Source organism: Lipotes vexillifer, unplaced genomic scaffold (genome assembly GCF_000442215.2).
Source record: "Lipotes vexillifer unplaced genomic scaffold, Lipotes_vexillifer_v1.1 scaffold690, whole genome shotgun sequence".
Lineage (NCBI taxonomy): Eukaryota > Metazoa > Chordata > Mammalia > Artiodactyla > Lipotidae > Lipotes > Lipotes vexillifer.
In genome coordinates, this window is record NW_006798376.1 from 4,190,608 (window position 1) to 4,203,208 (window position 12,601).

At 40.4% G+C, this 12,601-nt stretch overlaps 1 protein-coding gene across 1 annotated transcript in view; it reads right to left on the minus strand.

Moving 5' to 3' along the window:
- Positions 1-12,601, minus strand: part of ANKRD22 (ankyrin repeat domain 22) — a 21,643-nt gene that overhangs the window by 3,085 nt on the left and 5,957 nt on the right. The window contains exons 2-3 of the mRNA XM_007470305.1: positions 4,698-4,889; positions 1,391-1,498 (exon numbers count right to left, since the gene is read on the minus strand). Of these exons, the coding sequence (XP_007470367.1) occupies positions 1,391-1,498; positions 4,698-4,889 (300 nt within the window). The remainder of the gene's footprint in view (positions 1-1,390; positions 1,499-4,697; positions 4,890-12,601) is intronic.

Sequence of the window (12,601 nt, forward strand, 5' to 3'; positions counted from 1 at the left end):
GGCGGACGCTCAACCACTGCGCCACCAGGGAAGCCCAATAGGCTTCATTTTAATCCCAACACCCCTACGCGTCTATGCATCTTTCTTAAACTCTCCCCCACCTCGTCACTGCTCTTTAATATTAATTAGGTAAAGCCATGGTTGTCAGAGCGTGGCCCTGGAGTAACAGTATCAGCACCTTGGGACCTAAAAATGCAAAATCTGGGGCCCTACCCCACTCCTGCCAAATCCTATTGAGGATGGAGTCCAGCGGTCGGTCTTTCCCTTCCTTGGTCAAAACCCTTCTATTATCCCATTGCTCCGGGGGCTAAAGCAAAGTCTTCAGCCTGTGACAGGTGCCATATATTTTTCCCTCTGCTTATGGCCCCAGCCATCTCATCCACAGCCCCGGCTCACCTTGGCCTTGATTAGTCTTTCATTCCCACCAGGCTCCCCCGTGCCATAGAAGAGCTGCCCTGAATGTTTATTCTGCCTAGACGCCTCCTCTCTCCTCTTTGCCTGGCAAGTTCATCTTTAATATCTCAGCCCAGGCCCCTCTCCCTCCAGGAGGCTGTCCCTAACCTACCTGTCCAGGCGACATCCCTCTCCTATGGGCTCTCCTAACACTGACCACCTCTCTCTACCAGCTACCTCACAGGAACTTCACATGTGTTCTGCCACTCTTGGATTAATGACTTATTCTTCACAATAGAAGAATAAGGGGCACAGTGGTTAAGAATCCGCCTGCCAGTGCAGGGGACACGGGTTGGAGCCCTGGTCCAGGAAGATCCCACATGCCGCGGAACAACTAAGCCCGTGCGCTACTGAGCCTGCGCTCTAGAGCCCGCAAGCCACAACTACTGAAGCCCGAGCGCCTAGAGCCCATGCTCCGCAACAAGAGAAGGCACTGCAGTGAGAAGCCCACGCACCTCAGTGAAGAGAAGACCCCACTCAGCGCAACTAGAGAAAGCCCGCGTGCAGCAACGAAGACCAATGTAGCCATATAAATAAATAAATAGATAGATAGAGAAATAGATAGAGAAATAGATAAATAAATAAATAAATTTTAAAGAAAGAAAAGAAATAGTAGGGAGGGGATTCTTTTTAGTATTCAGGATTTTTGCTTTTCCTTCAGAAGATTCTTAAACAAATTTAATTTATTTTTCCTAATAAACATTGCACAGATGATTTTACCATTGACTGATTTACCTGGCTACCTTTCTTCTTGCTTTACTTCAGTCATAGCATTGCATGTATGTTAGAGATGCCATTTGTAGAATACAAACGAAGAGCTTACTTGGTTACTTTTTATTTACATCTCACCAACTTGGCAAAATTTAATGACTCATGCTGTCGATCTCTTACTCATTTATACTCATTTATCTTTTGCTCTCACGAGTGTTGTACTCACCATGAGGAAATAGCCAATAAGCAGGACAGGCATTAAGAGGATAATGAGTAGATAATCAAAGAAGGTAAACCTTTTCTTCACAGCATAATGCAAGCACGTTCTCTGTTTCTAAAAAATTAAGAAAAGGACGATTTATTAATAAAATATTGTTTTAAATTGCATATTTTTAGATTACCCTATCAAAAAATTTAGTCCACGCTTTTTATTTTTGTGGTATCCATGGCATCTCTTTCTGTGGAATAAATCTAATTAATAAGCCCAGAATTCCATTGACCAGAATATTGAACACAGTACAGTCCAAAGAAAAAGTTGGGCCATAGAAAGACAAGTGAAATGTACATTTTACAAATCATCAAAAGACAGATTCTCACATTCATTTTGGTTTGGGAAAAAAAATTCATTGAGCTATAAACATAGGACAATTTAGTATGAAAACCTACAGTTACTCCTTAATCATCTATGGTACACAATTATTCATTTTGTGGTTTGTTTATAGGAAAATTTTAACCACATGGCAATTTTTCCATATTCCTACATGAACACAAGCAGTGCCGGACGAATGGAAATAATTTAATTCTTCAAATACATGAATAATTATCAGGTGACAGATTTAAGCTTCTAGGAATTGCGGGGGTTATAAAACCTCAGGGCCTCATAATCAAAGCAAAGGTAGACCGAAACACGCACAAATAAGTGTAATGCAAAACAAGCTATGGTGACTGGAATTCCAACCAAATCAATGAGAAGAGAGGAAAGTCAGGAAGAAAAGAGAGGTTCATTCCTACTCTTCTTAAATAAGAGTATTTTTGTTTTTCTAATGGTATCTGTGTTCTCTGTAAAAATTTTGTAAACTAGACAAGAGTATAAGGATAGAATTTAAAATCACCCATTATCAAACAGCCCAGAGTTAACTGTTGATATTTTGCTGTATCTTCTTCCAGTCTTTAAAATGCATATGTGGAATTTTTCAGTGTAGGATCATACTGCACATGCAAAATTATATCTGCTTTTTCTTCAGTTAACATGTAGAAAATGTGCATTTTCCTATGCCATTTACTATTTTTAAACATGTAACTGTTATGGCTGCACTGTTTACCATTCTATGGAGCTGTTCGAATTTGTTTAGCCAAACTCTACCTGTTGAACATTTCAAGTAATTTTAACTTTTCATTTTCACAAATAACATTGCTTGAATCCTCATGTATAAAGCTTTGTCAACATTTCTAAATTTGTCCTTAGCATAAGTTTCAAAAAATAGAATTCCTGGCATAAAAGGCATTGATGCCTCTCACACTGTACTGCTAAATTGTGCTCTGGTAAAATGATAATGATTTAAACTTCCTTCCTGATCAGCATTTGATTTTCTGTCTTAATCCTGGTCAATCTGGCACACCAAAACAAACAAACAACACAACAAAAAGATATCTTTATGTTTTAGTTTAATTTGCTTTCCATACAATCCATCACTCTGTTAGGCATGTATGTACATCTGTACTAACACCAGAGCTTTTTGTTTGCTTGCTTTTAAGGCCTCTGTTTAGTACTTCTGAAGATAACTCAAATATAGATTTAAGAAACGGAAAAGCACCAGTTCAGATTATTAATGTACAAGGATTAGTATTGGGGAAAATGGAAAAGATTAAACCTTTAAAAACCACTGAAAATATTTTTTAAATGGACAGTTGCAAACCAAACACTTCTCATAAAATCTCTGCTAAGGTATCCACTGAAGTCCTTCCCAGGATTTCCATAAGCAGCCTGGCTCAGGTTCTCTGCAAAACAGAGATAAGCATGCCTCCTCAGCCCTGTCCCTGTGTTAACAAACATCTCCCTCCCTCAGCTTCCTAACCAGCAAGTCTCCTGAGAGGGCACAAACCCAGAGACATCTGTCTTGGCCACCCCATCTCACCACAAGGCCACACACCTGGTTCCTCAGCTGGGTGCTGGGGCAATCATGTCACACTCCACTAAGCAGACTGTTAGATTAACACAGCCGTGACTTGCTTTTAAACCCAACCCACAAAAAATAGGAAGCACAAACAAGAAAATCCAGTAGTGGACTTCCCTGGTGGCACAGTGGTTAAGAATCTGCCTGCCAGTGCAGGGGACACGGGTTTGAGCCCTGGTCCAGGAAGATCCCACATGCCACGGAGCAACTAAGCCCGTGCGCCGCAACTACTGAGCCTGCACTCTAGAGCCCATGAGCCACAACTACTGAGCCCACATACCACAACTAGTGAAGCCTGCGGGCCTAGAGCCTGTGCTCCACAACAAGAGAAGCCACCGCAATGAGAAGCCCGTGCACCACAACGAAGAAGAGCCCCTGCTGGTGGCACCTAGAGAAAGCCCACGGACAGCAACAAAGACCCAATGCAGCCAATAAATAAATAAATAAATAAAATTTTAAAAATAAAAAAATTAAAAGAAAGTCCAGTAGTGATCCATTTTTTGATAATATATTATTACTCCCAATGAGCTAGACTATAAACTGACTTGGAAGGGAGAAGTGGGGCCCTACAGGCTATTTTCCCTCATTGAATGTACTTGAGAGGGTACAGGGCATTCATAATTATTACAAAGAGTGACTTTTTATATTTACTTAGTGTACTTTAAATGTTGCCTTTACTATGATGCAGATACTGGATGTTCCCATGGGGTTCTGAAAGGATGTGCACGGCATGTCCTGCTCTTCCTTAGTTCTGAAGACTCCAAGTCAGCTAATAATACATATGTAAGTATATTCTTCATGCCTTTCTGTCTGGTTTCAAGTAGCCTCTGGTTCGTGAGCATATTTGTTCTTGGCAAATTTCTCACTGAAATGCTTTTATTCCACCACAAGCAAATTATAGGACCTTCTGGAGATCAGAACATTGACAGAGTAGGTAAAAATCTAACTAATGAAATAGCACCACCAGGTCAATACTTGTTTTCCAGGAAATCTTTCCTTTTACTTCTGTAATAGTGAGGAAGAGAAGTAGGGAGAGAGGAAGGGCAAAGAAAAGCATGGGGGGAGGAGGAAAATAAAGGAAGACGCTCTATCCAGACAAATGAGTGAACCATTCTTTTTTTTTTTTTTTTTTAGAAATACAAGGACATAATTAGCCGTGAAACTCACAAAATACGCCTGTTCATTGACCTATGTTTTATTTTGCTTTTTAGCCTGGTAATATGACCTCAGTGTGTGTCAGTCTCTCTAAAGTAAGGCCCCCCAAAACTGTTGGTATTAGGAGCTACAAACAATAAGCAAATGACATCCACTGCTTCCATCGGTGCGAGGAGAAAGGAACTACCATGGTCATGGCCTCACCCGGTTTTTGAGGTTCACATCAGCGTTTCTTCTGAGAAGGAAGGAAACGATTCTCAGGTGCCCTCGCCTGCAAGCACAGATCAGGGGGGTGTCTCCATTAAAGCCATCCTGAACGTTGATACAGTTGCCGTCTTCCCTCACCCACTGCCACACTTGACCCAAGTCATTCTGATAGGCCGCCTGGCAGATGGGCTGAGGAGAGGAAAACAAAAGCAGGTTTTGAAATATAGGAATAATTAAACCACACCAAGAAAAAAAAATCACCCGACACCTTAAAATTCCGTGTTTCCAAATTGTAATCTACTGCTTTGTTGATGAGATTTGGGGTCTCAGTTATGTCTAGCCATAAGTCTAGAACAAGGGTAGGGCCACTAGGGATCCCGTACTATTCCCTAAATTGCTTGGCACACAGGAATGTTCATTGAATGGACGAATTAGTGAAAAGATGGGTGCAATATTGCCAACTCGGTAAGGAAAGTGTGTGTTGAGTTCATGGATAAATGATGACTGTCAGAAAAGCAGGTTTCTACTGAAGATAAAATCTGCATATCGGAGGAGTTTAGTAATGGGACACTAAGTAATGGGACAAAGACGCATGGCCCCCTGTACTCAAGGAAATCTGCACAGTGGGAAAGAGCTATTTTAGACAAATAATATACAAATAACGAATTATGCAATTAGCTGCAACTAGATGCTTTTTATTTTAGAAAGCATTATAAGGAATTTTGCAAAGCACGATGGGAATTTAACAGCAAGATCTGAGCAGACATCATCTTGCCTACTTCCCCTTTCTTCTCTCCCTCTGGACTTTTCTCTCTCTCTCTTTTTGTTTTTTTTTTTTTTTTTGCGGTATGCGGGCCTCTCACTGTTGTGGCCTCTCCCGTTGCTCCGGACGCGCAGGCTCAGCGGCCGTGGCTCACAGAACCAGCCGCTCCGCGGCATGTGGGATCTTCCCGGACCGGGGCACGAGCCCGTGTTCCCTGCATCGGCAGGCGGACTCTCAACCACTGCATCACCGGGGAAGCCCTGGACTTCTCTCTTTTTTCCAATATCTCATGTTTAGTTTCTTCTACTGGGGCCTCTGCCCTTACTCTACAAAACAAACAAACAAACAAAAAAACAAAAAAACAGCCACTTTTTCGCTTCTCTCTTCACCTGGCTAACTGCTAGCTCATCCTTCATGTCAAAACTTATTTTCATTTTATCTGTCTTTCCTGAGTCCAGCATTCCTTCACAGCAACTGACAAAACTATACCTCTTTTCTTAATTATTTATAATTGTGTGTTGAAAGCTACTGTGAACGAGGAGGGTTTGAGGCCACAGTGAGTGAGGGAAAGCACTGAAGTTCAGGCTATAAATTCCACATGAATAGAGGCTGCTTCACTCCATTCACTGCCATAGCCCCAGCATATATATAACACAGTACTGGGCACACGGTAGGCACACATTAAATAGTTTCAGATTGATTTTAATTAGACAGTATAAAAAAGCACTTAGAATACCTGGCACATGAATGATGCTCAGTTTATGGAGGTTATTATAATTGCTTATTAAGTATTAATTAAATTAATTAGCGATATCTGCCAAGAGGTAAAGAAGTGATGGTCAGAGCGGTTGCAGGAGAAATCAGAAAAAGACATGGTCCAGATGCAGAGGAGGCAAAGTTTTTTTAAAAAGTTAGAAAATTAAATTAAATTACTAGACATCACATAGTGTTTTGTTGCATGAGGTGTAAAAGCAGCTGAAAAGGTTGTATGCTGTTATAAACTCTGTCTCCACTAGGGGGCAGTTCAGGGTCATAAAAGCACTGACAACATACGTCTATAATCCGAGGGGACGGGAAAAAGTCTGTTAGAATTAGTTCTATGGAAAAACCTACTTCATTTTTTTAAAAATTTCACATACACCAATGAAAATTTGCCACTGATGACTACTACTCACGGGCTGGCACTTGGGAACTGATGGTCTTCTACGCAGAACTTGAAAACAGGTGGCTATAAAGTTAATTTTTCTGCTAAAAAGTAAAATGCCTTCCTGGCTCACTTAGACTTCACATACAAATTGTTAATTCTTCTTTTCCTAGCGTTTTAATTCACAACATTTCAAAAGCTGGAGTTTTTCATGTAGTGATCTGGCTTTCCAGATTCTCTTTAAAAATTGAAAGATTTGGCAACACTGGGCCCACTTGCACACAGGACACCACACAAAGCTCGCTCTGCTTGGGTGCCTCAAAATCTTCCCTGAGAGTTAACCATAAAGAGGAAAGGAAAAGTGGACAGTTTTCCTGCAAGAGTCGCACGGGGTCTTGGAGTGTTTCTCAATCCCACTTGAACAATATGACTTCCAATATTAACCTGACCCTATCTTTCCATCTTTCTTAGGCTGCCTATTTCCTAGACACACAGTTTCTGTGCTTAGCAATATCTTCTAAGAAAAAGTCTAAAAGCTTCAAGAAGGAAGATAGAGTTAAGAGAATCAAGTGCAAGATAAGATTGCTGGATTTGATCACTAATGACCATTCAGAGATGAATTTCATACAGTGTCAGACAAAAGGCAGAATACAGGGGCCTGGGTTCGCGGTCTATGAAGAATTGGAGTATGATCAGAGAGAAATTCGTGGTAAGTTTGGTAGTGAAAGCTAAGCGGGAGCTAGTGAGTACCCAGAGGGGTATAGCAGGGTCCAGCCAAAGTTCTGCACATTTATAGGCAAAGTGGTGGCTTCAAGTGGTTATAAATACAGGCTCTGGAAACAAACTTTCTGGTTCCAATCTCAACTCTGCCACGAAACAGTTATGTTATTTGGACAACTTACTTAAACAATTTGTGCTCAATTTCTTTCTCCATTTAATAATCACATCTTCTTTATCAGGTTACAGAAAGGATTAAGCGTGACTGTGTAGATGAAGCACATAACTCAGGTCTGACTCATAATAAACCCTCAATTAATGTAAGCTACTCTTACAGTTACTTTTAAAAAACATAGCAGCCAGTGAAGATGGGCAGAGGTGGTTATCAAATAAATAATTACTGAAAGAGAATGAAGAGATGATAAGATAGTGAACAAAAGTTGGAAGAATTAACCTTACTAAACAATGACAGTTTGGTTCTAAAGCCAAAGCAAGGGAGGAAAGATAAATATACAGGATAGAGAGAACTTTACATTAGCTGAATTTTTTGCCAGAAAGTCTGAGGTTTGATCTTCATGCCTTATGCTAACATATATTTATCATCAATAAATAGATAGACATAGATATTCAATAAAGAGCAATTATGTTTAAATACATGAATGGGTTAATGATGTAGGGGAGCAAAATTTGCCACCCCAAAAAGTGCCTCTTTGGCATGAGGATTAATTTAGGCTGATTATTTTTAAGAAACTAAAGACTCAGAAAGTCTTTTTACCTCTCCCTCAGCTGCCTAAAGAATTTAGATAAAAGATTCTCTGACATAAATCATACCAATGTTTTCTTAGGTCAGTCTCCCAAGGCAATAGAAATAAAAACAAAAATAAACAAATGAGACCTAATCAAATTTACAAGCTTTTGCACAGCAGAGGAAACCATTATTTAAAAAAAAGAGAGAGCCTACAGAATGGGAGAAAATATTTGCAAATGATGCAACCGACAAGGGCTTAATCTCCAAAATATACAAACAGCTCACATGACTCAACAGCAAAAAAACAAACAACCCAATTGAAAAATGGGCAGAAGACCTTAATATACATTTCTCCGAAGAAGACATACAGATGGCCAGTGGACACATGAAAAGATGCTCAACATCACTAATTACTGGGGGAGGGATAAACTGGGAGATTGGGATTGACATATACACACTACTATATATAAAATAGGTAACTAACAAGAACCTACTGTATAGCACAGGGAACTCTACTCAATACTCTGTGATGACCTATATGGGAATAGAATCTAAAAATGAGTGGATATACGTATACGTATAACTGATTCACTTTGCTGTACAGCAGAAACTAACACAACATTGTAAATCAACTATACTTCAATAAAAATTAATTTTTAAAAACCACTAATTATCAGAGAAATGCAAATCAAAACTACAATGAGGTACCACCTCACACCGGTCAGAATGGCCATCATTAAATAGTCTACAAATAGGGACTTCCCCTGTGGTCCAGTGGCTAAGACTCTGAGCTCCCAATGCAGGGGGCCTGGGTTCCATCCCTGGTCAGAGAACTACATCCTGCATGCCGAAACTACGAGTTCGCATGCCACAACTAAAGATCTCACATGCCGCAACTAAAAGATCCTGCATGCGGCAATGAAGATCCTGTGTGCTGCAACTAAGGCCCAGCTCAGCCAAATAAATAAATAATTTTTTTTGAAAAGTCTACAAATAGCAAATGCGGGAGAGGGTATGGAGAAAAGGGAACCCTCCTACACTGTTGGTGGGAATGTAAGTTGGTGCAGCCACTATGAAGAACAGTATGGAGGTTCCTCAGAAAACTAAAAATAGAACTACCATATGACCCAGCAATCCCACTCCTGGGCATATACCTGGACAAAACTATAATTCAAAAAGATACATGCACCCCTATGTTCATAGCAGCACTGTTCACAACAGCCAAAACATGGAAACAACCTAAATGTCCATCGACAGATGAATGGATAAAGAAGACGTGATACATATATACAGTAGAATGCTACTCAGCCATTAAAAAAGAACAAAATAATGCCATTTGTAGCAACATGGAATGGATGCAACTAGACATGATCATACTAAGTGAAGTAGGTCAGAAAGAGGAAGACAAATACCATATGATATCACTTATAGGTGGAATCTAAAATATGGCACAACTGAACCTGTCTACAAAACAGAAACAGACTCACAGACTGTTGGTTGAGATCAGACTGTGGTTGCCAAGGGGCGGGGCGGAGAGGAGAGGGCTGGGCTGGGAATCTGGGGTTGGCAGATGCAAACTATCACATTTAGAATGAATAAACAGCAAGGTCCTACTGTAGAGCACAGGGAACGATATCCTATCTCCTGGAATAAACCATAATGGAAAAGAATATTAAAAATAATGCAGACATGTGTATAACTGAGTCACTGTGCTGTACAGCAGAGACTGGCGCAACATTGTAACTCAGCTCTATTTCAATTAAAAAAAAAGTTGGGGTGAGGGGGGCCCTGTTCTGGAATAGAGCTTTCAGCAGAGATCTCTGCAAAGAGTACGGGGGAAACCCAGCAGGGCCTAAAGATCAGAGTCCACTCTGTGTCCCATTGTCTCTGCAGGCCCAGCAAACATTTATTTACCAAACATTTGCTTTTTCATCTTTTGTGAATTACATTCCTCCCCTTCAAAGTCCCAAATCCCTACCCCCAACACCCTCTCCGTCTTTAGCTGAAGATGGTATTTAACGTGAGGGTTTCAGCTATTTTGGTGAGTTATTCAGTTTTCCTGGGTCTCTCCCAAGTATACATGTTATTAAACTTTTGTTTGATATTCTCCTATTAATCTTTCTCCTGTCCATTTAATTCATAGACCAGCCAGGAAAGGTACGTGCCTGGCTTTCAAGATAGCTGATAACTGGGTGCTAGAGGCTCACCCCAGTCCCACTTTGTATCTCCCTTTTCCAGGCCCTAATATTTAAGTGCCTCTGGCGAGCACAAGACACGTTTAGTTTGTTGATGATTAACTAAACTATTCTGTATGGGTTATTTAACATAACCGTGTTTTACACTGCTCCAAGTAAAATAGATATCACAGCTGGAAAAATGTTTGACATTATTTTAGTACCATGGAGGAATCTGAGCTGCTTGCACTGTAATAGAGGTCTTGAAAAGCAAAGTTTCCCCACCATCCCCACTTTCAGTATTGCTTCCCCTGAAGAATAGTGGATCCTCCCTAATTGTCAGTCTAAAGAAAGAGACTTTGGAACTCTGCCTTGATAAGTTGCTTATTAACCATCTCCATGCTGAAGCTCCCCCCATTTAAAATGTTCCCTAACAATTTCTGAGGAGAATCTGTGGTTTTTGATGCAACACGGTTCAGATAGTGTACAAGATACACGAGTACACTAATGAAATGTCTTCCCAGAAAAGGCATCAACTTAGGAAATCTTAGGGAATAATAATGAAAGCTTTATTTTATTCATACAATAAATCTCAGGCCTTTCCTTCTGATGACTCATTTCTTCACATACTGTGATTTAAATTTCTTAGTAAATTCTTTCTTTCAGATAAATAAAAAAGGCACAGGAATTTTTTTTTTTTTTTTTGTCTTAGGTCCACTTGGCCTTTATGTGACATAAAGGACAGCCCCAGCAGTGGTTGGATTATGAGGACAGTAACAATGAAGGGGAAATCAAGGAAGGACACACATTTATCTATTTTCTATTCCTTCTCCAACAGGGTCTTTTTGAGAACGTGATGTCTTCACGGCCAGGAAGTTAAAGAAGCTTCGTTACCACACTTGAGACCTGAGGAGCTCTGAGGCCAGGGCAGGGCAAGAAAGACTTTGCCTCCAATCTGGAGGAGAAAGGGTGGAGGAAGGGTGGGTTCTAGCTGCTTGATCTAGCAAATCGGAGGCCCTGATATCTCCCTCAGACCACCAAAGATGTAAATGCAGGGTTTTGAGGAAGCCGTAGTGTCACTCTCACTGCCTCCTGGGCTCCAGGACTTTCTGCCAAACAATGGCTGCCCAAGGGTGAGGATGACCATGTTAAACCGACATTATTTAGAATTACTGGAGCACCGTGATGACAAAAAGCAAATCTACCTTTAGTCAGTAATATTAGTCTCTAAATTTGGAATAGACAATAAAACTTCTTATTGCCTGTACCTAGATGAACTGCTCTCACCCATACCTTTCATATACACTCAGTTATTCCAACTGGCCCAACTTCCCATGCTTCAGATTCTCCATACATACACCCCTTGTCCAGAACACGCTCCCCAAGATTCCCAATACTAGATTCGTATTCTTCAGAGTTCAGCTCGAATGTCATTGCCTCATTGGGGCCTTTCAGGTCAAATCTAATTACATATAAACACCCCTCTTATATACTCTCTCTTTATCCTGTTGCTTCCTTGATTTCTCTTTCACTACTTACAATTATTTTTTTTTAATTTGTATATTCATTTTACATTGGTAGCTCCAAGAGGTCAAGATCTACTCTTATTCATTTATCACCATGTACCAGGACCTAACATGTGCCTAGAATATAGTATGTGATCAATAAATATTGTTGATTAAATAAATGGATGACTGAGTGAATGAATAAATATTTACAAATGTTTAATTCAGTGCTGGTTTCTGTTCATACATTGAAGTTATCATTTCCTTTTTAAAATGTGATTTAGTACCACATTATCACTTGTAAAATACTTAAAATATACAAGGAAAGAATCAAGAAATCAATTGGGATAGAAGCTATTTGGTGCTCTTTTTTAAATATACAATGCCAGGGCTTCCCTGGTGGTGCGGTGGTTAAGAATCCGCCTGCCAATGCAGGGGACACGGGTTCTAGCCCTGGTCTGGGAAGATCCCACATCCTGCAGAGCAACTAAGCCCGCGAGCCACAACTACTGAGCCTGCGGGCCACAACTGCTGAAGCCTGTGCACCTAGAGCCCACGCTCCGCAACAGGAGAGGCCACCGCAATGAGAAGCCTGCACACTGAAGTGCAGAGTGGCCCCCGCTCATCACAACTAGAGAAAGCCTGTGCACAGCAACGAAGACCCAACACAGCCAAAAATAAATAAAATAAAATAATTTTTTAAAATAAATAAATATACAATGCCAAAATCTTGAAAGGATTCAATACACAAACTAAGTAGATAGAGATTGTGAAGGGGGCATTTTTTTTCAATTGCCTTTGCCTTTCCTTTTCCCTTATCATGGAAGGACACAATGTTTCATGCTGAACC